The sequence below is a fragment of the Trichoderma breve genome, chromosome 3, assembly GCF_028502605.1.
Source record: "Trichoderma breve strain T069 chromosome 3, whole genome shotgun sequence".
Taxonomy (NCBI): domain Eukaryota; kingdom Fungi; phylum Ascomycota; class Sordariomycetes; order Hypocreales; family Hypocreaceae; genus Trichoderma; species Trichoderma breve.
This window is the reverse complement of record NC_079234.1, coordinates 1423511-1448595: the sequence shown is the minus strand read 5'-3', so window position 1 is coordinate 1448595 and position 25085 is coordinate 1423511. Positions and strand designations below refer to the sequence as shown.

Genomic DNA, 25085 nt, shown 5'->3' with positions numbered 1-25085 from the left:
ATGGCCTCGTGATGGCTAATGACAGTCTGAGACTTGGACGAATGGATCAAGGGCGTTGAGGGCTGGGAATAAGCGCGGGCTGATAATACTGAGATACCCCAAAGAGGGCTGGACATGATCTTTCTGATTTGTTTGCATGTGCAGTTTTTTTTTTAAAGAGTGATTTTTAGCAATGATTCAATGCGAGAAAAAAAAATTATATCATAAAAGAGAAAACATCTTGAAAGAAGCGTGACTTGTACACACCCTTCAATGTTTTTTGATCTTTGCCTGCATTTCGTGACATCAAAGGACGTACCGAGCCAAGTCGCGTGGGCACGTGATCAAGTAAGTGACATAACTGCTGATCATGCGTAAAGAAACCGATCTGAGGGATGGAATTTACTGTAGAAATAGACGAACAGAGCTAAACTGTTGCATTATCTGCATCGTCGTCGCGAAACAATGCGCCCACGCGGCTATTGTTTCCTTGATTTAGATCTCGGCTCTTCAGAAACATTTGTCTCTACAAAGGTACCGACTCAGCTGCTTCACCTCCAATGGCCCGTGCGGCATGCGATAATTGATAAATCACGTGACCCCAGATTAGCATCAACCTCTAAGCAATCGCTCCATCTGCCCATCCAACTCTGTTTGTTTTCCCTCCTCAACGATAGCTCTGGCGACCTGACGCTGCTCTTGTGACGGCGTGAGCCTTCTCTCTGCAGATGGGAACCAGACTGCACCCTAGAACCTCGGCATTTCGCATTTCCAGACGGACGACTTGTCCTCGCTCGCCTCTCCACGCCTCTGCAGGAGACGTCTTCTCGCCACAGCGTCACAGCATTCGACTTAATCATTGGAAGTAGCCATTGTCGCGGCATCTCAGCAGCATCCAACAGACCCCAGGGGGCCATTCTAGCGTAGGCTTGCCTGCGGATATAGTGTTTGAAGTCGCGGCGAGTGAACTCGGTGGTATCAAGAAGCAGAGCTGAAGAGGGCTTTCTCAAGGTTCTATACGATAGTTTGTGGTTGGGTTTAGAGGTTGAGGACGGCGAAGGCCAGGATCAGTATCTCTTGGAGTAAACTTCGCCCCCTCCTGAACGTGCGATTATTGTGTCCGCTTTCATTTCGTTGCCTGGTATACGAAACTTAGCTTCATATCTCTTGTTCAAGGCGGCAGCGTTTTTCTTTGTCTTTTCTGCTGGGGCCTCTGCGCAAGCACCGTTACTTCTTGTTCCCTCTCCCTGAACGCATCTGATTGTCACGAGACCGTCTGTTTGTTTTCTTAAGAATATTATTTGCATTATCGGCAAAACAGTTCAAAATGTCGTCTGACGGGGCCGAAGTGGCGGAGGACTATCGCCTTGCCCTGGAGGATCTCTCATCTAATATGCGCTTTGAAATTAGCAATTTGACAGTAATTGCTAGAGAAAATACTGAGCATGCATTGGCCATTGCAGATGTTCTGCAGCAGCACATACTAAAGGTAGGAGGACATTCTATTTGGCGTGTTTGGTTGATGGGAGTTACTTTGTGATGCGATGCTCTCTTTCCGCTTCTCTTTCTCCCCCCTTCTCCTTCTTGTTGAATATTCATATGCTCATATATAACTACTATAGGCGCCACCGAACAAGAAACTGCCCGCCCTCTATGTCATGGATTCGATTGTCAAGAATGTTGGCACTCCGTATACGCTCTACTTCGGTCGATCGCTCTTCAAGATATTCATGGAATCATACGCGGTGGTTGATCACAGCATACGCAGGAAGATGGAGGAGATGCTCAAAACATGGAAGGATCCTGTTCCTGGATCAATGGACACGCGGCCCGTCTTTTCACACGAGCTGGTACGGCCGATCGAGAATGCCTTGATGAAGGTCAGAGCAGCGAGCATGCCGCAGCAGGGTCAGGGTGGCATACCTGGACGGCCTCGCCCAGGAATGTTCCCTCATCGAAACACACCGACGCCGCCGGGGATGCGTGGATTTCCAGGCCCAGCTGGGAATTTTCCGCCTCAACCTCACCCGTTCTCCAACGGAGGGCACCCTGGTGAGCCAATACCCGGCAATGCACCGCACCCTGGGCAGCAGGTCAGTCTTTCTCAATATGAAATGTGTTTGATATTCGTCTAACATGTCTGCGTATAGCCCGCTCCTTATCCCCCACCATCCACCACGGGCTCTTACAACTCAACCCCTGTTCCCTTCCATCCAGCGTATGGTTCAGGTCTACCTCTGCCGTCTGGAATAAGCGTAGAGACCTTGAACAGTGACATTCAAAACCTGATTGTTGCTATGAGGGCCGAGTTCTCGCAGAACCCACATGATGGCGGTGTCCAGAGCAGATTAAAAGCTCTATTGGACCTTCAGGGCGTTGTACAACACTCGAATCTGCCACCAGACCAGCTTGAGCTCATTAAAAACAAAGTAACAGAACTTGCTGCCGTGACGATGAGGGCTCCTCTGGCTCGTAACTCTGCGACTTCTACACCCCCTATTCCAGCACCAGCGACGGCGCCACCACTGGCGCTTCCTGTGCACCCTCCTTCAACTTCTGTAACTCCGTCAGCTGTGCCAGCAGCTCAGTCTGCTGCCTCAGTGACCCTTGACTCATTGCTTGGGAAAGGGGCGATGGCGGCCTTGTTGAGCATGCAGTCGGCCAACTCTCGGAATACGACACCCCAGCCTCCGTTTGCTGGTGCTCCCATACGGTCACCACAGATGAACCATATCGAGCCACCCAGGGCAGCCGCAGCTCCTGTCCCAAATGCCTCGTCCTTGTTAGATCAGCTTCGGGCAGCAGGAATGCTCCCACCTGCTACGCCTCCAAATATGCCGGCTCAAATCCCGACGCCAATTCCTCCACCGCCGCCCTCCATGTTCCCTCCAGGCCTTTCAGCGAGCATTGCTAGTTTGCTGGCTGCTCACAAGCCAGATTCTGGTCGCTCTAGCGCAGACGTACTGGGTGGCTCTGCTGGACTGGATTCGGCCGCTTTAAAGCTACAGTAAGTCGACCTTCAATGCTTTGACTTTACGAATGATTTGCTCACAAAATGATGCAGATTCCGCCCCGACGCTGTCGCCGCGCTGTATGATGACCTGGGACCTCCCTGTACGCAGTGTGGGCGGCGATTCAAGACCGATGAAGAGGGGAGAAGGAAGAAGACGGCTCATATGGACTGGCATTTTAAAGTGCACCAACGAAGCACGGAAGCGGAGAAACGAGGCACACATCGGAGTTGGTATGTGGACCAGCAGGTAAGTTTCTTTCCCCTAAGAGTAATTTCCGCAGAGGGAGGCAGACTCTGACTTGATATGCAGGATTGGGTCAAGGCTCGCGAAGCGGTTGATGCGATACACGATGTATCCTCCAAAGAGGAGTCTGCTCAAGCATCAAAGGACTCGGAGGGCCCCAAGTACATTCTCGTGCCGGATTCAAGCAGCGGCATCAATAATGTGTGCCCAATCTGCCAGGAGAGATTTGAGAACAAGTGGTTTGACACCGTGCAAGAATGGGTATGGCTTGACACGGTCTTGGTTGGCAACCGAGCATATCACGCCTCATGCCGTGCCGAGGCAACCAGAGATCGAGAATCTACACCCGGTTTATCACGACGCACGCCCGAGCCGGTGTTGGGAAAGCGAAAAGCAGAGACCGGTCTTACGTCACCAAAGATTAGAGTACAGAAGACATTTGTGTAACGACATGGGCATATTGTTTATTCGGCGGAAATGAGGCGTTGCTTGTTTGGCGCGGGCAACCAACTGCACCGCGTCAGGAGATGGGATGCCAAGGGCTGTCTACCTTTGATCGAAGCACATGGAAAACCAACATGGAATGGCGTTTGGATGCATTGCGGATCATGAATCTATTTCTGCGGACATTTAATTTCAGTTGAGCCGGGAGACTTGCGGAATATACCATTGATTAAAAGATATAAAGAGCAGCGAAGAGACATTGGGAGGGCATGTTTTGGCCTTGCTTTTTTTGCCATTTCCTTTTTTTGGACGATGTGGTGATGTTAGGCGGATCAACCACTGTGGCTAGCCAAGCGTGGGATATAAGAGGCATTTTCTAAGGAAAACGGGCATATAGCTTAGTATATTTATAAATAAAGAAGAAATACGAGTACGTTTGATATGAATTCTTTTGTGTAACTGTATTCACGCCGATGATGTAGATACTAGGTACCTTACGTGTGAATGATGTTGGTGATGTACTCGTGTGTACTCATATGTTATTAGTGGAGATACTTTGACTGGCTATTGGGCTCTGAGTGATGATTTGTTCGTATTTTCTCAAGTTTAGCTTCCTGAATTACATCCAATGACGGCAAATAAAGGCCGGCAGCCATCATCGTACCTGTCATGTCCATTAAACAGACACGAAACGCATCCCGTGAGGCTGAACCTGAAGGATCAAGCTTATGCTCATCGCCATCACGGCAACCTGGAAGCTGGACTGGAGCGCCGTTTTTAGCGCCCAGCCGCACCTGGGAAAAGCACCATCATGCACTAACCCGCAGCCCCCACAGCGCTTGAGCACCGACGCTACAGTGGGTGCGAGCAAACAGTTTTAGCGCACTCCGCTCTGCCCCAGCCACTAAAAGCTGCTTACCTACGCAAGCAACTCCCATCCACCGGCTGTCGATCCGTCAATCGCCAAATCCCATCCATTGGATTCAACCAAACCAAACCAATGCAGCTGTAACCACTCCCAAGCCTCTCTCCCCTGCGAAAAGAAGTCCATTCCCACCCCCCCGGCAGCGACACGCGACACCGACGCGAAGGCACCAGAGTTTCTTGATTTTATTTTTATCTTTTGATTGCTGCAGGTCGGGGCTGGCCGGCTTCTGACCCGCGCTTCTCGATTGGCTCGTTGGCCTTGTTCCGACTTCCCTTCGCACTACAGCATGGAGGTGAGATTTGGCATTTTCTGCTTCGTTCCATTCGCTCGCGGGCTTCTGCTTTTTATGGCTTTCTCAGCCGTCGATGCGAGAGGATTTTGCAGGTGCATGCGTGTGTCTCGATAAGCGCCTTGTCATACGCAAGAGGGCAGGGCTTTTGCTCCAGTGAGCTCTCGCCGTGGTCCTTGTGTGTCACCCACTATGTCTCTTGTTGATGGCGGACTACAAGCTGCCCTTTGCCTTTTTGCCTTCACCTTTTCTTTTCTTTTTCTTGCCCTTTCCCTAGCCTGGTTTCAAGCAAACATCTGATACCTGAGACCCTCTCCCCCCTGGCTCGTGACCCGGATCTTGCTCCCTCTTTTGACGTGGGATGACAGAGACATTTGCAGCTCGAGTGGGCACCGGTGAACATGGTTCTGGCTCGACTCGCTTGGGCAGCCGGCAAGTTGGGCCGCGGCAGCAGGAGGCCAGCATGCAAGAGCCGAGCAGCCCGTGTGACGGCTCGTGTCACCTTGATGCCTGATTGCGCTGCAACCGTGCTCGGAGGTTGAGGCTTTGGCCCTTGTTCTTGCTTTCCTGTGACGGGGGACTCTCGAGGCTTGTGCTTAGCTGTGCTGCGCGTGTGCTGAGGCAAGCAAGCCACGGCTGCGCAGAGACAAGACCGGTGAGGTAGCTGCTGCTGCTGTGTGCGTGTGTCAGAGAGATGATGAGAGAGACAGAGACAGCTTACTAGTTGACTGCCGGCAACCATCAGTCAGCTTGGATATTACTACGGAGGATTTTCCTTGCGTACATTGGCATCAACTGCACAAGTCAAACTCTTCACAAGCGTGGAGCAAGAGAGTGCATATCTTGAAGCTGCAGACAACGTGTTCTCTCACCAGAGGGCGAATCATCAATCATGTCCCTAAGCCCCCCCATCTACGGCTCGCCTGCAGACAAGCAGCTTGCTGAACTCGATGCCCTCAGTCGCTCCCCCGCTCGTTCAGGTGTTATGAGTCCGGCTAGGCTAAAACTTCAGCTTCTTTACGAGCAGAACAACCGAGGACCGGTATTAAAAGGCGCGCTGAAACCGGCAGACGCAGCCGGCGGCGTGCCGGAGAAGGGGAAGCCCCGTTTGTTGTTGATGGGCCAGAGACGGTAGGTCATCTTGTCACAGGAGGTCATGAGAAAAGCCCCATTGACGGATGAATGCATTGATAGGAGCGGAAAGTCATCCATCTCTAGTGTGGTTTTTCACAAGCTTGCTCCTAATGAGACCCTGTTTCTCGAGTCAACGGCACGAATACAAAAGGATACGATGGCGTGAGTTCTCCTCTCCCGTTACGAGTTGCCAACCCTCCTAGCTGACATGTTGAGGACAAAAGATCCTTTATGGACTTTCAAGTATGGGACTTTCCTGGCCAGATTGACGTCTTTGATAACCCCAGCTTCGACATGGAGGCCATCTTTGGCGAAATCGGCGCCTTGATCTGGGTCATTGATGCCCAGGACGACTATCTCGAGGCTGTTGCTCGCCTCAACATCACCATCCTCTCTCTGCAACGCACATATCCCAACATCAACATTGAGGTGTTTATTCACAAAGTAGATGGGCTTTCAGACGACTACAAGCTAGATATACAGCGAGACATTACTATTCGCATTCAAGACGAGCTGTCCGACCATGGCTTCGAAAATGCTCCTGTTACTTTCCACCTCACCTCTATTTACAACCATTCAATCTTCGAGGCCTTTAGCAAGGTTATTCAGAAGCTTATCCCCCGTCTTGGAACGCTCGAGTCCATGCTCACAAACTTGTGCCGAACGTGTCGCTTCGAAAAAGCCTACCTCTTCGATGTGCTCTCCAAGATTTACATTGCCACTGACACCGCGACGGCTGATATGGCCAGCTACGAGATTTGCAGCGACTACATCGATGTTATTATTGATATCACTGAGATTTATGGGACGTGGCAGCGCAGCGACGAAGGCCGTAAACGCCTCGAGGGCGAGCCCTTCAATGCCAAACTAGAGGATCAAGTCGGTTGCTCGACAGCAGAGAGCTGCCTCGTTTTACACGATAGCCACAAGCCCATCATGCTACGCGAAGTCGACCGATATCTTGCGCTGGTGGCGATTATGACGGATGATTCGTATGATAGGATGCCGCTGGTCAATATGAATGTCGAGGCGGTGGTGGAAGGGCTGACGGAGTTTTTTGACATTACGAAGCCCAAGAAATGAGGTTGGTTGTTGGGCTGTATGGGGACTTAGGACAATGGCTGTAGCTTGGCGTTTTATTGGTTAATCTGGGGCAGGGCAATGTTTATAGCCTCATAGTAAATAGTTCTTTGCAGATTATTGTTGTCATTGAATTATTTGCCATTTTTCGTAATGAAAAACTATCTATTCGTTTCTCATGAGCCCCAAGTCTCTAAATGATGTATCAAAGCTTGAAATGGAGAAGCCTGCAACACGCTGGAGAACAATTTAACCGTCGGACGGAAATTTATATGTCCGCCACGTTGTGCGGTTGCTCCCCAAAAGACAAATCCTGGCAGGCAGATCCCCTCTAACTTGACTTTTATCGTGAACTTCTATTCTAATGGGCCGGAGACTGTGGTGGCTGGCGGGCAGACTGTACTTGGGGAAGTGTTCGGCTGATGTTACGGATGACAACTGAGCAGGATTTGCGGCATTGTAAGGGTTGTAGGAGAGTATTGACTCGTCTTGAATCGGAACGGAAAGGATGGCAGGAGTATTATCTACGTGATGGGGGAGTGTGTTAGTCACTAAGGCAAATCTGAAAAGGATAGGAATAGAGAGAATGAAGGAAGAGAAAGTGTAACATACCGGTATCGGTACAAAAAAGAATAAGTGTCTTGTCGTCAAGGAACTTCAAGTCCACCAGCGACCGAGAAGCGAGGTCGATGACGCAGGTTGCAGCGGGCTGATTATCGCTGATGCCGTTTGTAATCGTCATGTCGACCCGGAAAACATGCACCTTATTGGGATCTTGCTGCGAAGCCAGTGCTGTGAAGACGGTCCCCGACCGCTTATCGGAGCTGCACATCTTCATGTCCATCTTGGTAATGGGATTCCCGATAGACATCTTCACCGGGTTGCCGAAACGAACGCTGCGCCGCTTGGCTTCGGCGATGCTGCTAAAGATTTTGTTTGACCACGTCGTGGCATAGGTAACGAGGAAGTCGACGTGTGGGAAGGCTTTCATGGCGGGTTGGCCGGCTTCGTGCTTCTTCAGCTGCTTGTCCAAGACGTCGAGGAGCTTTGGACCATTCTCGATAAAGTTGTAATCAGAGTCATAGTCTTCCTTGGTGAACTCGTTGAGGAAAATGTCGAGCGGGCTGTTTGTTAGGTAGCGCTCAATGTAAGTTAGGACTTTGGAATGATCCATCATGGCTTCCTTGTCGGTTAGTTCGTCATTTGCCGTGCTGGGTCCTGCTAGTTGATCGATTTGGAAGCGGAGCCATGCCGAAAAGGCAGAGAAATGCTGGAGTTCGTCCATTGTGTGGATAAGGACTTTGTGTCCGACCAAGGTGAGGCAGCTGACGATGTCGAGGACGCGGTTGAGATGGGGAATGGATAAGCCAATGTCTTCGCGGTCGTTGTAGAAGCGGGCTAGGCCACGGAGGCGACTGAGGATGATGGAGCAGCGTTCGAGGGCTGGGAGGAGGTGCTGATGGACGAGACTGCGGAGGCCTTCGAGGCCAGATACGACAGCCTTGTCCCAGCGTTTATGACCCTATATATATGGCTTCTATTAGCATGCGAGTATTTTGGGGGTGGGGGGAGCGAGGCGTATGCGTACTCGTTCTGCTAGGCTGTCGACGAGCCATTCCTTTACGGCTGGGTAGGCATGACCGGTTATGGCAGTGTGAAATAGAGCTGAGACAATATCCTTGGGGCCACTGCTCATCTCCTCCAAGCCTCCCTGGACGCTGCGGAGGAAGCGAGACGGGAGCTCTCTTGCGTTTTTCCATTCAACCTGCATGTGAAGGGATATCTGCTTTAGGTATCGTAGCAGTGCTTGCAGTGTGGTGAGTTTGGAGGATAAAAGAGATAAGTTGATGGGGGAGAAGGAAAGGAATGGCAAGTCCATGGGGACGAGGTGGACTTCCTGGGGCTCATTTTGCTTTTCTGCGTAGATGAGAGAATGCGTCGACACCTGTGGATGAGATGCGTGGTGTATCATGTGAATCGTACCAGATAATTCTGATGCGGACGAATCGAGTGCTGGTTGTGGGAATGTGCCGATGATGAAGGAGTCGTAGATGCTCAGCTGCAGCTTGCCGTCGCTGGTGCCCACGATCATGACATTGACTTGGTCATAAGTGTCCCGCTTGGGGGTTCGAAAGAGAAAGTCGATGCCACTGCGGAGTGTGAAAACAGTGGTATCCTCGCTATTTTATGCTAGAGTTAGAGATGCTACTCATATGTATATGTGCTTGGAATAACATGAATAAAAGAGAAAACTCACCTTGCACCAGCACTGCTCATTGGCAAGGGGCTGATCTTGGGAAGCGCCGTCTCAACCTCCAGAAAGGTCAGCTCCTGCGGAAGATCAAGTGGGATTTTGCCTCCCGGCTCAGCCCATCCCTTGGTGATTTCATCCCCGAGTCTGCTGGAGACTGCGCTGTCTGACTTGCTGGCGATGATGGCGGTTGACCAGCCAATATGCGTGATTGCGGTCTCAGCCTTGTCGCATACCGGAATCTGGTGAGCAGCCTTGTTGTTTTCCAGGCCCATCAGCCGCACAACGCCATCACTCCAGCCTAAACAGAGAAATTGGCCTATTATTTTCCAGCACGAGTTAGATTGAGAACACAAGATGTCCGATATAGCAATAAAGAAGGGAGAGCTGGTGTTTACCATCTGGTCTCCAAGTCACAGCACGCACTTCAGGCGCCGCCTCGCCTGGAGCAGCAACCTGATGGATCTTGGACACGATCTGATCCGGCGGTCGATACACAAGCAGGTTTTTATCGTCTTGATCCCATGTTGCCGCCAGATCCAGTGTTGGACAGCCAACAGGGAAGCGCCGTCCCGCAGGCGTTTTTGTCTGGAGCTCAGTTTCGCCTAGAAGCTCCAGCTCCAGCTCAGGCCGCGCCATTTCCGCGATTCAAATCATTCCCCGAAAGAAGAGTTATTCATGTGCAATGCAAGATGAGAATTCGACATTTGCGGAATTCAGGGCATAGTGCAACATATGAAGAGGCAGACTGGCGACTGTCTGGAATCACGGGCGAAGACGCGGGCACATCGCGCTGTATTTTTTGCAAGACATTGCGAGCCATTGCTTCTTGAAGAAGCAGCATTTTCTAGAGAAAGTTCCGATATAATGTAGCGGAAAGAAAGAACAAGCACATACGACCATAGGTAGTGGAGAACTCGGGGTCCCGTCTGCTCCCCCATAGATAAGCCACTAACCGGCAGATTAGTAGTTGGGTGGGTGACCACCAGCGAACACCGGCTGTTGTATGTTTTTGCCTTTTTGTATTCCTTCCACCGTAGCACTTATAAGACGATTAACACTACAACCAAGCACATACGACCATATCCATTGGAAAATACGGGGTCCCGTCTGCTCCCCCAGAGTCAAGCCAATGAGAGGCAGATTAGTAGTTGAGTGGGTGACCATCAGCGAACACCGGCTGTTGTATGTTTCTTTTTGCCTTTTTGTCTCTCATCAACCTAACTCAATCTATAAGGGCTACGAACTCACTCTAGCCTCTAGGCCATCACGGAGGCGAACACCGTGAATGGCTAGTAAGAGTTCTCCCAGTATCCGTGAAACATCACAATCACCACAATTGGCTTCATTTTTGCAATCCCATCAACACCAACTGCGCGCAAACCGTTCGACAAGGGGATATCCGTGTTTCGGATGCTTGGCAAAAGCTACGCAATGGCAGCTTGTGTGGCGACAGTTAGCCAAGGATTTAACAGCTTAGGCAGATTTGCTCAGTAGTCAATTACAGGACTTGATGGCACCTGGCTATGTCACTATTCTAGTGAAGGTTAGCAGCAGCTCTGTCTCTATCAAGGGCACGCCGACGTATGGGATGCTGCTGGGTCAGACCCATTCCAGCAAGAAGGATTGGGTTTTTTGGTCCAGTTTGCACCATTGTGTATGCGGATTTGTGAAGAGGTATGTATTGATAGCGCTGTTTATCTAAGATATATATCTAAATAAAGGAGAACGTGATACCTGATTCGCCTTCGTCTGCTACTTCATCGCCTCCATCTAGCAGTGTTCCCTCCACCAACTGATCAATATTCATGGAGAGGTCGTTCAATTGCGTGCTGGTGAGTATATAGTAACTATTTCGCTTGACATCTACCGCGAGTATATCCCCACGCCATTTGCCAAAATTAACTTCTTGGTCGTCGGTGAAGGGAGTCCAGTCAGTGTCACGCAACGACAGTGTATGGAGCGCCATTTGGAGCAGCGATTTTCCAAACCGATTTTCGAAATCGTGTGATTTTGACTCAAAAGCTTCAAAATACGGTTGAAAATATTTCCAAAAAAGCCTTGGCCATTTGGCATGCGAACCACACCGGGGGCTAGACCACGATTCAAGTCTGCGGACTGCGATAGATACGTAAACCCAGAGGGCCATGCGAATACGACGATTTCGATCGATATAATCATTTTCTGTCGCCACCGAGACTGGGTGAGGAATATTCTGATTTATTGTTTCTGCGGTTAGCTTATGTTATGGGTAATAAAACAATAATCCATTTAATCTCACCCTATTAAGGGCTGTAAAGCGAATGCTCGGAAAAGGCGGGGTGAAAATTAAGAAGTCCATTACAATTGCGATGAAATCTTCTAATTCCTCTTGTTTAAGCTTATATAGATTGAGGCACAGGCGTTGAAGGTTGAAGAAGAATCGTATCTCGAGCGCCCTGATACATAGCCACCAAAGATCGATGCGCAGTGTGTGTGCCAAAGCTCGCCGTCAGACTTAGCAATCTTAGAATCAAGCTTTATGGATGCACTGAGAAAGGCTAGAAAGATTTTCTATGAACAGTCAGTACGTATATTTCGAGCATGAAAATTAAACGAACCTTTGACCTATACCGGTCAAGATAATGCCCTTTTAAACAACGATATTTACGCATGACCCTTTTTGCCCTAGGGGAGAAGTCAATACGATTTTGGAATTCGAAGTTCTCCCAAGAGCATAAATATAAATTGAAGATGGTTTTTTTCCAGGAAAGTGGGATTTTTGTTGTTCCTACTAGTCCGGTATATATGGTCATAGAACTCTTCATATGAGGTAGACGAAACAGAACATCCATGACCGGCAAAAATGTATGCCCAAGTTGATAAGGCGAGAGGAGATAGTGGTGCAAAATATATTGATCTGTAGCTTACAATGAGATAGTCAAACATTTCATATACCGTGAAATTGACTTACCTGGAAAGTAAGAGGAATCTATGATGATATCCAGGAACTCGGCCTTTGTGCAAGGCTTAATCCAAATCCTGGGGGTTTTTATACGTAAACACCTAGTACAAGGTGTGTCTCCTGAACACTAAAAATGGTTAATCATCATTCGGCTATCTATATATGAAACGACTTAATTGAATTCCTGTTAAACGACATCGAATACAAACCCCTTGTTCTCGTACATAAGCTCGTTGTTTCGACTCCTTCGCGGTCAATTTGCGCCGTAGAACCGTCTTTCTTGCGGGAAGCACAGCTGTAGAGACTTGAGAGTACTTTCTCTTCAATTGGAGGGTGCTTGTGTCGCCCAATTTGATACTAGGCTGAGTTTTGGTGTTCGATATATTTGCAGATAGGTGGGATTCTCCCATTGCTGATCCAGGAAGTTCCTATATTACACATTAAGTTTAGATACCATGAAAGTTAGAAACAATAGTATCAATGCTCTTGTTCTTCACCCACGAGTGTCTGATCGGTGCAAGTAGCTGGATCATCTACGCAAACGTTGCTCCGGGTTATTGCCGTGTTCAATGATGAAGGACATCCCGGGCCGTTCTCAAAACGAGATAAGAAAGGGCCATGGTTAACAGGATGTGCAATTTTTGCGACGTCGAGACAGACATTGCGATGGCTGTCCTCAATGGAGGAAAATTGATCAGAGAGATTGGTTTCCTGATAAGAAAGGCTCCATGCAGATTGGTAGTCTGTTACGATGATGTTAGAGAGAAACAGGTTAAAAGAAGAATTTGTGCAACATAATGGTGTATTAGTTGAGTAATCGACTACGAGAGATGAAGACAGGAGAAAATTTGCTACCATCTGGGAAGTTGATCTCATGTTCGCTCGCGAAGTTGTGTTGAAGTACGTTTGTATCATTGCCCCAAGATCCATGAATATCATGTTGATTGTACAATGTTGAACTTGCATATGCGTTGTCTTCAACACCATATTGAACATCCGGCTGGAGAATATCCGGAGTGCTGTTCTGGTCGCCGATATGGGGAAAAGGGTCGGACATATTCAACTGCTCTTGTCCAAGTCCAACGTTTGAGTGAAAGAAGTTGCCAAGATCTATGAGAAAGTATTAGCGCCCTTGAAGGGGAAGGGGAATTCACTACATCATATGTCTTACTTTCTTGTCAAATCCTATTGTCCACCATGAGGAAGCAACTCGTAGAGGTAAAATCTTCAAATAATGAAGTTTCCATATCAAAAGTCCCGTCGCCATGAGACTGAAAGGAGGGATTATATACTATTGAAGGACCCATCTGGGCGTCCATAGAGAATGCAACACCGGATAATGATTGCTGATTAGATTAGGTATGCAATTCCCAGTCAATCATATGCCCTGATCTTAGTGTCAATACCCGAATATGTTGGGAGAGTCAACGAGTGACAACTGAAGCCGTACCTTGGGCCAACGCCGCTGCTTCTTGCTCTGACCATAAAAGAGCATCATGTTGATATGTTTCTGGACGTGTGTAATCTGCAATGAGTGTCTGGAAGTGGTTCCATGGCTGCAGGGAAGATTGCATTGTGGTGACCAAGGGATTCGACGAAATTGAAAGTGACTGCCCAGTTTGCCCCTCGTCGTTTGGAGGCTGGGCCGCCACACTTTCTTGGTTCTTAGAAGAATCCATGACTGATGATGTTGAGCGGAAAGATCAAACGTGGGCTGGTCCGAGTAAATTTATACTCGAATAACCCCTAAGAGACAACTATCTAGACAAAGCAATTATTGAATGGCTTACAAGGTTGCCCAGCCGCCTTGCGCAGGCCTATGCCCATGTCTCCATTAGCGATCCTACAGAGAGAGACATATCCAATCAACGTAAACATCGGTAAATGCATCCATTTAGCGCAAACAAACTAGGGCTGAATCAAGCCAATCAAGCCTACCCCTTCCCACCCAGCGAATGAGATCCAACATCGGTCTATGCACGTTGATGTATACGGCTTAGAGCAATACTCGCGATGTCGTTGACGGCTACGGAAGCATCATGGAGGCTGGCTCAACTCTACCTCAGAAACCTGCTGTTATAACTAATTTTACAACTATTCCAAACACATACGACCATAGGTAGAGGAGAATTCGGGGTCCCGTCTGCTCCCCCATAGACAAGCCTCTAACCGGCAGATTAGTAGTCAGGTGGGTGACCACTGGCGAACACCGGCTGTTGTATGTTTTTCTTTTTTTTTTGCTTTTGCGGTTTTCATTCGAGATATAAGTAAATCTTTACAATCCTCTTTCATGGCCTATTCATACAGCCTCAACGTCTATATTCTTATATTGCAACGGAGGTAGTTCTTTTTACATTATCTACTACTGAGGGCTATATGAAGCTGAAAGATAATAATCACCTTTCAAATGTGGCTATCTCTACATCCCTTACAAGGCTGGGAGTCCCGGATCGACTAGATATACATCCTTTAGTAAAGTACAAAGATATAATATGCTGCAATCACACAAGGAATAATGACTTACCGATAGGGCCGTCGTCGCCTCCACTGCCTCCGCCAGGACACTCGTTGAAAAAGGTCTCGGCCTGCCAATCGCCTAGTTAGGTTGTCTCCAGTAAAATGGGAATAAACAGGGATCCTGTGTATTGGTCGGCTTACATTGTTCTTATCAGGCCAAACATGGTGAAGGTCTGCCCGCCCAAGACCCCCGAAATTCACAAAGTGCTACAAAGCAAATTGTTAACTCTGAACGGCAGTGAGTATATGCACATGAATCCATCACATACCATATTCTCCCCGCGGTCTATCGGTGAGTACACAACACCACGGTTAGTCCAATGGAACGAGCTCCCACCATTTGCGTCAACGTCATTGGGCTGGTACCCGTCGTTCTTGAATAATGTTGCGGCACCTGTGTACTTGTCAACATGGATGAGGTCGGCCCGGCCTGAAGCCTCTACATCGGCGAAGCGTATATTGGCCCTGTCCCAACCTTCACTGAACTTGACCTGACCAACATTTTGGAGCCCTGTTGCTGTATTCAGCCAAGCCGTTATCCGTCCATCAGGCTCCAAGCACAGGATATCCGCACGACCATCGCCACTATCATGCCATTAGCTATAGACTTAGGAGGATCGGTGTTGATTGTGTGTTCATACTCAATATCGGCAATCCGCATGCCGCGGTCGAAAATGCCAACACCCCATCCCTGGGTGCAGCCAGCGCTCCCCGACTTCACTCCCTGGTTACTAAACTTGAGCAACTTGGCGGCTGCATCGTACTTTATTGCCATGAGTTAGCACTTTTTCCGGTTCTTTACGTTTCGTTTAGACTTCGTCCGATGAGCCGATACTGGCACTTGCTCAGGAAACTAGAGACAAGCGGAAAATGGGAAAAAGGGAATGTCTCGCGGATGTTACATACATCGTTATGCCACAAGGTTAGAGCTCCCGTGGCCTTGTTCTGCACAATTACGTCGCAGCGTCCATCGCCGTCAAAATCTGCTAGGTGGATGCCCACACGCGGCCCTGGGACTGACAGCGTGATGGAGATGCTATGGCCCCAATCTGGCGGAGAGTGAACGTTCGCAAAGAAATCGGTCGAATCGGCGTGGCCATCCATGTAGATCCAGACATAATCATCGCTCCCGCTGCCTGTCATGTCGCAATAGAAAACCCCATCGCCTAGAAAAGAGAACCAGGGTTGTTACTTATTCCGCTCGATACAAAAGGGGGTAGTACTCCAAACCTTTCAATTTTGTCCCTCCGGCCCCTTGATTCTCCCATACCAGCATGTCATAGTAAGTGTCTTCTTCCTTGAAGTAGATGTAATCGCGTCGACCTGAGCCGTAGATCCGGCCGAATTTGATCTGCTCACGTACGCCAGGCGTGTTCATACCAGCATGCGTGATACCAGACGCGGACCAGTTCGGCACCTAACCCTCCTCATCAGTCAAAAACTCAAAGAATTTCAAATACCAGGACAATGAGAATGATGCCTACAATGCCAGAGCCTGACCCACGCTGGTTGATCCATGTATCGACGTCTCCCTGATCACCAACCCACATCCAATCGTCTCGGAAGCTATTTAGCCGCGAGTCAGTAACACTATCCCACAAGGAAATACTGCTTTACGATACGGAACCGCAACTTACTCTCCGTTTAGATCGGCTATTAGGGAATTGTTAGTGCTTGATTCAAGATGAAAGAAGAGACATCAAAAGGGAGTGGAGTCTCGTACCGAGGCGAACGCCGGTCTTATCGCCCTTGTTCTTGCCAGTGAAGATAGTCTCTCGCAGGCCAGTGTCCGTGGAGAAGCCTTGCCAATAATAGTTCCTTCCCTGGCCTCCGTTTCTGGAACAGCCAATGTCACCGTTATCGTGGATGAAACAGACATCAGCCCTCCCGTCGCCGTCTATATCAGCAATCCGGACGTCTGCTGATGTAAAGTTTCCACTCGCCGGGACAACCACGCCGATGTTCTCGAACTAATAACCAAGATGTGTCCTATTAGCAGCTGCTCGCATCTTCTTGATGAAATATTACTCCGGAGTTAGTAATTAGCTTTCTCACCGTGGGAGGACTTGTTCCCTTGTTGAGGGAGACTGTGATCTGCGTGTCCGATCCAATGCACCAGAAATCAGCTATGGTAAAGAGTACAGTGGTTAGCACGGCTCGGATTCACTGGAGAACCCTCCCAAAAAGATATCTCACCAAGTCCATCATTATCCTGGAGGGTTAGATGACAGCAGTTAGTACGATGGTAGAACGAGTAGTGGCCTCAAAGCACACTGTTTGGGGAAGGTTCACGAACAAAATCGGCCCACGCATAATCTAAAAGACAACCAGACTATATTAGCAGGAATGCAAAAACCACCCTATGGATCGACATGGGAAACAACTTACTTGGTCCTCCGTCACAATTCTGTTGAACGTCCAGCATCACTGACGACGCAAAACTGCCGTTGCCGAGGTTTTCGCGGAACCAGTACTCGTTCTTACCATCCGTGGCAGACCTGTGGTAAATGCGAATCTGTTGCAGTTAGCCAGCATGATCAACGTATGGAACAATGGGCCTGAAACTCGAGGCGTAAAAAGAAAAGGCAGCCTACCCAGTCATCTAAGGCCGCGCTTCTGTCGACACCGTTGGTATTGGTCAATTCGGCAAAGAACATGTGCGAAGGGATAGCATCAGACTCGGTCTTGTCTGTAGGTTTTTGGATCCTGCCATCAACTAGGACGCCCTTGCTAGTGGACTTGTGGACGTAGATGCCGTCATCGTGGCCAGAACCATTCTGCGTAATGATGGGCCCGCGCGAGACACCGGCCTGTTTGGCACAAGTATTGGTGGGTTGGGAGTCGTCTTGACCGTTATCTAACGGCGCTGATAGGGCAGAAGAAAGTTCATTGATGGCCTGCCACCAGACAGAGGCCATGAACTCGTACCCATAGTCGTTTGGGTGGATAGGATCGTCCGAGAACATGGTCGCTTGATCCATAGCGGCGTTGAAGTCGGCGAGACCTAGCCTGCCGTTCTGGATCTTTGGTACAATCTGGCGGAACTGGGCGCTCAAATCTTTAGCGCAGTCCGTAATACCAGGACTTGGAAGTAGGGTTGACATGATAACAACGACACCAGGTACAGCGTCAAAGATGCTTTGAACCAGGGACTGCATTCGAGCCCCGGCATCCGGCAAGTCAATATTGAAACTGCAGTCGTTGGTACCGACGTTAAGCAGTACCAGGTTGGGCTTCATCCATTTTGCGGCGTCCCAGGCCTGTTGTACACCACTGTGTCCTGGGCTTTCCGTAATGATCCAGCCGGGATGACCTTCGTGATCCTTTACGCACAAGTCAGCGTACTAGTGCTATATCGAGTAGTAGAAGTAGCGGCAAATGAGGAAGAGGATAGCCTCTTTATCCTAGGTTAATGGTTACCCTGTCTTTCATTGTCCCCGCCTGTCCTGATCCCACCACTGTAGCCAGCATAAGTCAGTAATTTGGCATTTACTTCAGTTGGGGCCTCGAATCCCTCACTGTTCACTTGCCAACCTTCCCAGCGCAGTTGCTCTCGTATCCACTTCCTATAGCCGTTGTCGTCTGACGAATGTATGCCCTGCGTGATAGAGGCACCTAGAGGCATGACCCTGAGCCAGAAATCCTTGGTGGCTCTGCGACTGAGTCCGATCCCGTCGCTACCAGTCGCACCGCTGTTGTTGGTCGGTGACGACGTTATGCCTTCAAACAGCGGGAAGGAGGCGTTCCAGGTCTTGGCGAGGCCAACATCTGGTCCGAAACCTGTCGCGGTATCCTTCCATGGCGATATGACATCTTGTGCGCCGACGTGAGCGGGTAGAGCAGAGACAGACTGAAGAGCCAAGAGCACCGTGCAAACACCCAATTTAGGCGCCATAGATGGGACCTGTTGCAAAGAACCTTGAATACAAGGTTCAGCGTGTATTGTTGAAGATTCTTTTACGCCATCACGACCAGACGCTGATCCTTTATATTGTCAACTTGGCAGATCACTGCCAAACTGCGTATTTAATCGGGCCATGCGTATTCCTTCGTAAATAGCACTTGACTTAAACTGGAAACTGTCTACAACTTAGTGGGTATTCTGCAGGCGTGCAAGGGATGCGGCCGCGCAGACACGGGTGCTTGCAGAGGATTGAAGTGTGGTTTTCGATGTATGCTGATCTAACAAGTGCGTTCCCCAACGATCCTATAAGAGACTAATAGCCATTTTTGGTAGTTGCGCCTATGTAACCCAAGCCTTTAGGCACCTACTTAAGTGAGGCGGGGGTATATAGAAGGATCATGCTTGTTGGTCATAAAACTTACATATCCTTGAACATGGGTACCCAACTGGAGCATCCAGGTGTGGTCTTGGGATGTGATTGATATGACATCACGAAGCATTAATATCCACGGCTCATCTCGCCCTAAGCCTTCTGCGTATCAGTTGTTGTCGAATTGAGGACCCCAAGCACCTTTCGAATTAAGTCTTGGCTGTTTGGTAAACAATTAGGCTCTCATTGCCGAGGACGGAAGCTAGGCATCGTGCAGGGAGGTAACGTATGCTATGTCTTGTTCCAAGTACAACATTAGTAGGGGATATCATCACGATACTTGACGGCTGTCAAGTTCCAATCGTTCTTCGACAATTCGGGGGCGTCGTTTGGGGCAGTCGGAGACTGCTATGTTCATGAATCATGTATGGAGAAGCCATAAACAGCGGTGGCATATTAGCGTTGTCTTCAAGGAAAAGGCAATCCCGAGTGCATATGGCGCGCTAGAAATTCACCATGAAGTAGCAAATATACAGGTATGATCTACACATCTGCTATCTCATTTATATAAGGTTACGACCTACTCATGCTTCATGGTTATAAACTGATTGAAGGAAAAAACTAGCACATACGACCATAGGTAGAGGAAAATTCGGGGTCCCGTCTGCTCCCCCATAGACAAGCCTCTAACCGGCAGATTAGTAGTTGAGTGGGTGACCATCAGCGAACACCGGCTGTTGTATGTTTTTTTGTTATTTTTTCCATCTTGTGTAGGTATGTATAATTACCTGGTAGGATGGTTGATTTCGGTCATTGAGTGGCAGTGGTTGGAGCGCGGGGTATCTAAATGAACACCTCATCTATTAATTGATTTGTTTTGCGGGCATGTGAAATAAGGGGAGCAACCTAGAAAACATAGAAACAAATGAATGACATCTTTGCCAACGACACAGTATTAATCTCAAGCTGCCCATAAACTACTTTGAGACTGTTGCCATATGTGGAAAAGCAATGTGATAGGCAATCTCAATCTCATCTAATATGTAAGGAACAATGCTGTCAGCATTCATATACGTTCAGAAGTTGATCAGATATACAAACCTCGCATTCCAGCAATGGCTTCGAAAGAAGCGGCGAAATTGTTCATTGCCCCGATGATATCCTCTAAGCCATGCCGAAGCTCATCGATGAGGCGCTCTGTATCCACAGACATGTCGCATGATGATGTTTGTGTGGTATGGGGTGTGACGTGAAGTTTGTAGAATTGCATTAGAAGAACGTAACTGGCTTGCATTGCACAACATGTACAGGTAGGCATCGCTCGATTAATCACTCCGTCAGATGTCTTGGCAATCGGCAATCTTTGTAGCTGCCGTGCAATTGTTAGAGCTGATGCTACGCAAATTTCGGTAGACTGGTCGTTTGTGAATGGAGGTGACTGAAGAATGGTGTAGACGGCAATATTTGCTTCGGCATCATTGGTTATGTTAGAAGAAGTATTTAGAGTACTTGGGACTGTGAGATCACAGTGATTCTCAGTGAAGAGTGGCGTGTCTGAGAAAGCTTGAAATCGATGAAGACGGATTCTTGTGCTGAAGTATTGTTAATAGCTTTGGGATATACACGGAAATTGTGGAACTAGAAGCAAAAGTACCTGGATAATCTGATGCGAGCAAGTCGTCGCATTACTTCTGCTGTGACTGACTCGTAGGTAGGATCAAGCTCCATTGACCTAGAGTTAGGTACATAGTTTTCAATCCGAGCGGAGACTTGAAGCACCCATTTGTCGAGTATCTTCATTTGCTCAAAAACTCTAGACATATCCGAGTGCGAGTTTAGACGTTCGCTATAGCTGGTAGTGAACTTGACACTCGCAACGCCGATTCGCAGAGCTTCGAGGAAGATCAACCACGCCTGAGATGCCAGAGTTAGTTTGCGCAGGTACAAGTGCCGATGAAAAAACTCACCTCTGGATCGGATTCCAACTTTGGATATGGAGTTGTGAAATGGCTGTCATCATCTACGTTTAAACAAGCCTATTGATGTTAGTCAGTTCGGATTGAGTTCTAACATATAGTTTCCAACACTCACACTTTGCCGAACCACAGAACATAGATGAGCACAGAAATACTACTCGCCAGTTAACGATTTGGCATTTCTCCATGAGTGGGAATCACGAACCGTCATCCACCAAGCTCTCCTCTTAGCTTCTGAAAAAGCATCATTTTCGAGACCCATCCGATGAAGGGACATATTCTTTGCTATGATCAACGCTTGACTTGCTCGAGCCGTCATCTTGAGCAAATTGGCGCGCTCTGTGTGCTCATAGTTACTTAGAAGAAGCAGTGCCAGGATGCTCTCTAGCTCAACTGGTGTTTGTGGATGCAACGGCTCGCGGGATATTGAACGTTGCTCAACTGCGGTCATAGAGCCTATCTGGCGATCAGAGATAAAGTCGAGATATTCTGAATCTGCGTCAATACATTGAAGAGCCGCCTGAGCGAATTGTTGAGCTAGAGCTTTTCGAAACGAGACACATGCCGCGGCTGTACAGCGTGTCTCCTGTGATAGAGGAATCAGAGCAAGCACGGCAGAGAGTGCAAGACTGAGTGGAGAGATCGGTTGATGCGGAATTATCTTTTCTGTAACAGAAAGTGGCCATTGAATAGGACAATCGACAGTTGGACGACTTTTCGGTGGAGGGAGTATTGGAAAATACTGATGTATAAATATGTAGTATGCGTTCAAACTTTTTTTCCTCGTCAGCCAAACCAATCGTGAAATCAGCATCGGAGTCTATTACGTAGTCTCACTTACATTGCCTGCTCGCTGTCATATATCCTCGCACAATGGTCGTCGATTGATTCTGTTACAGAAAGAGTTTCGCTTGTCGCATAGAATTGCTGCTGCTCTCCAATGGCTTCGGGGCGTTTTAGGCCGGCACCTGGGAAAACAAAGTGTTTAATACTCTCAGGAGTAAGGACTGTTAAGAGGAATTAGCTATGATCGAAAAAGGTTGACATCAAGAGGAGAAGACAGACGCTGAGTTGAAGGAGACCTCGATGTCTCGCGTTCGTTAATGGGGTTTCTCTGAATGCGCCTTTTCCGTGAGCCGCCCCTTTTACTAGGAACATAAGAGCAATCCCGATCTCTGATTTCACACTAGAAGATAATGTTAGGAACCGTGTTGTACTAGTATCGCTAAAGTGGCGGGTACTGCTATGCAACTTACGTTGTGGCATGGCAATTCACCATCACAACGTGTTCTCGATGCGCGACTGCGGCCTATTAGAAACAATCTTGGGAGAGGAAAGGAAACGGTATGTACCAATGCAGGCATGCCAATTTTGTCGGCGGCATTGGCATTTTCTTCACTACTCTTTTCACTTGAGACATGGTATGGTGAGGATAATTGATGTGGAGGAGACAAAACTCGCTTTCCAACAAGACGCTGCAGTTTTACACCAATCACGAAATGTTTCTGTCAACTAATCGCGACTCGGTTGGGGTTAATGCCAGCATATCTATGGATCGCCAGGTGTTTCTTCAAACACCGCGGGATTTGATGTTTTTGTATTGTTCAATTTCTCGAGCAACAGGACAACTGACTAATTAAGGTGGCAAAGGAAGATGCCGCAAGCTAAGCTGGCGGGAATACAAGGGCAATAGCGGCCGAATTTTGTCCACTGAACAAGCTTCTGGCCGGAGATCCTTATTGGGGAGTGGATTTCTTCATGCATAGTAGTCGAAGCCACCAGTGGAGCTGAGGCGGCCGGGCCGGGTATTGTTCTGCTCGGTGTTTGAACCGGTGATTCAACAATTCTTCTTTTCAGTTTTTAGTTATTATAATCTGCTTTCTTATACGAACTACGGCCTTCCTTGGCCTACTGTGGACCTCGAAATGTCTACAATCACGGCAAATTCCAGAGTTTCTTGAGTTTGTAAGTTGAGCGGGCTGGGTCGGGTATTCGGTGAGCCCTGTTCCACTAGTCAGGGACAGCACCCTACTGGTCCAGCTGCGACCAACGATGTAAAAGGCAGTTCTAAAGCTTTACGGGTTTTTATATATAATAAGTATTGAGACCTGCGCGTTTAGCCGAACAAAATTCGACACCCTCTGGCATAGTGTCCCGCTGCTGATCTCAATCTCCTGCTACCTTCGAGAGGGCCCCTCCTTCATGTAGGAAGAGATACCATCATGGACGGCACTGTGAAGAGAACATGTGCTATTAATGGAACAAAGATTTTGCCTGATTCAAAGAACGGCACAGAAGACGTCACCGCCTCCTTGACAACTCTATTATCACCGCCCGACGACGTGACCGTAAATCCTACGGTTAATGCCCCGCAAAGCGAAATGGACAAAATGGACATTAGTCCGCCTCCCCTACAAAAGCGCGAGAAGAATATTTGGATCGTTGTTCGCGCGTTTACTCCAGCGTAAGTCTACCCATTACCCTTTTCCCTCCCCCCTCATGTCTTGGCCTGGTCATTTGAAGGGCGCGTAGTGATTGAACCTCGTGGTTTGTGTTACTCTGTGCGGATGGAGTCTAAAAGGTTTACAGATGGTTTACAATGAACATGGGCACTGGAATTGTTTCGATTCTTCTTCATAATCTCCCATATAATGGCGCTTGGCTATATTGGATTTCCGTCATCTTCTTTGTTCTCAACCTTACGCTATTTATCCTCTTTACGGTTATATCCGCTCTTCGGTACTTGATATACCCCGGGCTCTTCATGACCATGATCAGACACCCGGCAGTACCTCTCCTCTCGGGAGCATTTCCAATTGCTCTCTCTACGATCGTTGAAATGATTGTTCTTGTCTGCGTACCGGCATGGGGTCCCTGGACGGTTACATTGGTTAGTCACAGTAACTAAGTATGACAAGTCCCAATCACTAACTAAACTCTGTTCAACAGGCATGGACGTTGTGGTGGATTGACGCTGCTATATCGATCATAATTTGTTACTGGATACCATTTGTCATGTAAGCCACGTCTATTATGGAGCTTTTATGAACCATGAAAGAAAGTCTCCAAAACTAACGCAATTGGCAGTATGCATACCCACGACATCAAGTTGGCGACGCTTTCTGCAACTTGGCTTCTGCCTATCGCCGCTCCCATTGTTGCGTCCGCCATAGGCGCAGTTGTAGCCGAAGTCCTGGAAAACGAACAACATGCTCTATGGACACTCATTACATCATATTTTCTTTGGGGTACCGCAATGCCTCTGTCCCTCACCTGTCTGGTGATCTTCTACCAACGCCTTTCAATGCACAATCTGCCACCCCCTGAGGCCATTGTGTCCATGTTCTTGCCCGTGGCGCCTCTTGGTCAAGGCGGATATGCAATCATGCAGTTGGGAAAAGTCGCAGCAGAAGTTTTCCCTAAAACTGGCACTCTTAGCAAGATGGGCACCCACTCAGGAGAAATACTATACGTGATAGGCTGGATTGTTGGCTTCATCATGTGGGCAAACGGTCTGGCATGGATCTTCTTTGCTCTGGCCAGCATTAGTCGACGTAAATTCCCCTTCAACATTGGTTGGTGGGGGTTTACTTTCCCTCTTGGTGTATGGGCTGGTGCAACTATTGGGATTGGACAAGAAATGCCGTCCAGATTCTTCAATGTTTTGGGAACTGTAAGTTATAACTTCCCAATTGTAACCATTTCTCATTGTTTGGCTGTTTCGATTGCTTGTTGCGAAATGTTTTTTTATCACGATATTGGGTGCTAATTGCTCTGCAAACTAGATTGCGTCGGTCGTAGTAACGCTGCTGTGGATCATGGTGGCCATAGGGACCATCCGGAAAATTGTAGATGGCAAAATCTTCCTGGCACCGGATTTTGAACAGTGGAAGAAGAAAAAGATCCAAGCCACAGAAGCGGCGTAAGACGTCAGTTGTGCGGAATCTGGCGCACCTACTCACATCGTTTGAGTATCATCGCCTGTTATTATTTAAACTCTTTTAGACATGGA

At 48.4% G+C, this 25085-nt stretch overlaps 6 protein-coding genes across 6 annotated transcripts; 3 read left to right on the top strand and 3 right to left on the bottom strand.

Annotated features, from left to right (window-relative positions):
• Positions 1-1306: 1306 nt before the first annotated feature.
• T069G_04874 (subunit of cleavage factor IA pcf11 domain-containing protein) lies at positions 1307-3683 on the top strand (the record flags this gene model as incomplete). Its single annotated transcript, XM_056172084.1, has 6 exons — positions 1307-1468; positions 1602-2072; positions 2130-2537; positions 2703-2986; positions 3044-3239; positions 3303-3683. The coding sequence occupies 6 exons, from the start codon at positions 1307-1309 to the stop codon at positions 3681-3683; spliced, it is 1902 nt and encodes a 633-aa protein (XP_056028942.1).
• A 2106-nt stretch (positions 3684-5789) lies between these two features.
• On the top strand, positions 5790-7114 carry T069G_04873 (gtr1/RagA G protein conserved region domain-containing protein; the record flags this gene model as incomplete). Its single annotated transcript, XM_056172083.1, has 4 exons — positions 5790-6028; positions 6092-6193; positions 6256-6878; positions 6927-7114. The coding sequence occupies 4 exons, from the start codon at positions 5790-5792 to the stop codon at positions 7112-7114; spliced, it is 1152 nt and encodes a 383-aa protein (XP_056028941.1).
• A 246-nt stretch (positions 7115-7360) lies between these two features.
• T069G_04872 (anaphase-promoting complex, cyclosome, subunit 4 domain-containing protein) lies at positions 7361-10001 on the bottom strand (the record flags this gene model as incomplete). The annotated part of the gene is made up of 5 exons (XM_056172082.1): positions 7361-7635; positions 7724-8633; positions 8700-9291; positions 9369-9681; positions 9761-10001. 5 exons carry the CDS (start codon positions 9999-10001, stop codon positions 7361-7363), a joined length of 2331 nt encoding a protein of 776 aa, XP_056028940.1.
• Positions 10002-14734: 4733 nt separating this feature from the next.
• Positions 14735-18718, bottom strand: T069G_04871 (repeat domain in vibrio, colwellia, bradyrhizobium and shewanella domain-containing protein; the record flags this gene model as incomplete). The annotated part of the gene is made up of 15 exons (XM_056172081.1): positions 14735-14760; positions 14831-14891; positions 14965-15030; positions 15093-15408; positions 15465-15586; positions 15730-15989; positions 16054-16240; positions 16308-16389; positions 16461-16476; positions 16547-16793; positions 16879-16949; positions 17212-17338; positions 17418-18146; positions 18244-18281; positions 18343-18718. The coding sequence occupies 15 exons, from the start codon at positions 18716-18718 to the stop codon at positions 14735-14737; spliced, it is 2724 nt and encodes a 907-aa protein (XP_056028939.1).
• A 1356-nt stretch (positions 18719-20074) lies between these two features.
• T069G_04870 (fungal zn(2)-Cys(6) binuclear cluster domain-containing protein) lies at positions 20075-22463 on the bottom strand (the record flags this gene model as incomplete). The annotated part of the gene is made up of 10 exons (XM_056172080.1): positions 20075-20133; positions 20199-20689; positions 20752-21011; positions 21065-21133; positions 21189-21227; positions 21279-21846; positions 21915-22080; positions 22139-22259; positions 22330-22375; positions 22426-22463. The coding sequence occupies 10 exons, from the start codon at positions 22461-22463 to the stop codon at positions 20075-20077; spliced, it is 1857 nt and encodes a 618-aa protein (XP_056028938.1).
• Positions 22464-23295: 832 nt separating this feature from the next.
• Positions 23296-24999, top strand: T069G_04869 (voltage-dependent anion channel domain-containing protein; the record flags this gene model as incomplete). Its single annotated transcript, XM_056172079.1, has 5 exons — positions 23296-23537; positions 23663-23963; positions 24023-24090; positions 24161-24746; positions 24859-24999. The coding sequence occupies 5 exons, from the start codon at positions 23296-23298 to the stop codon at positions 24997-24999; spliced, it is 1338 nt and encodes a 445-aa protein (XP_056028937.1).
• Between the last annotated feature and the right edge of the window lie 86 nt (positions 25000-25085).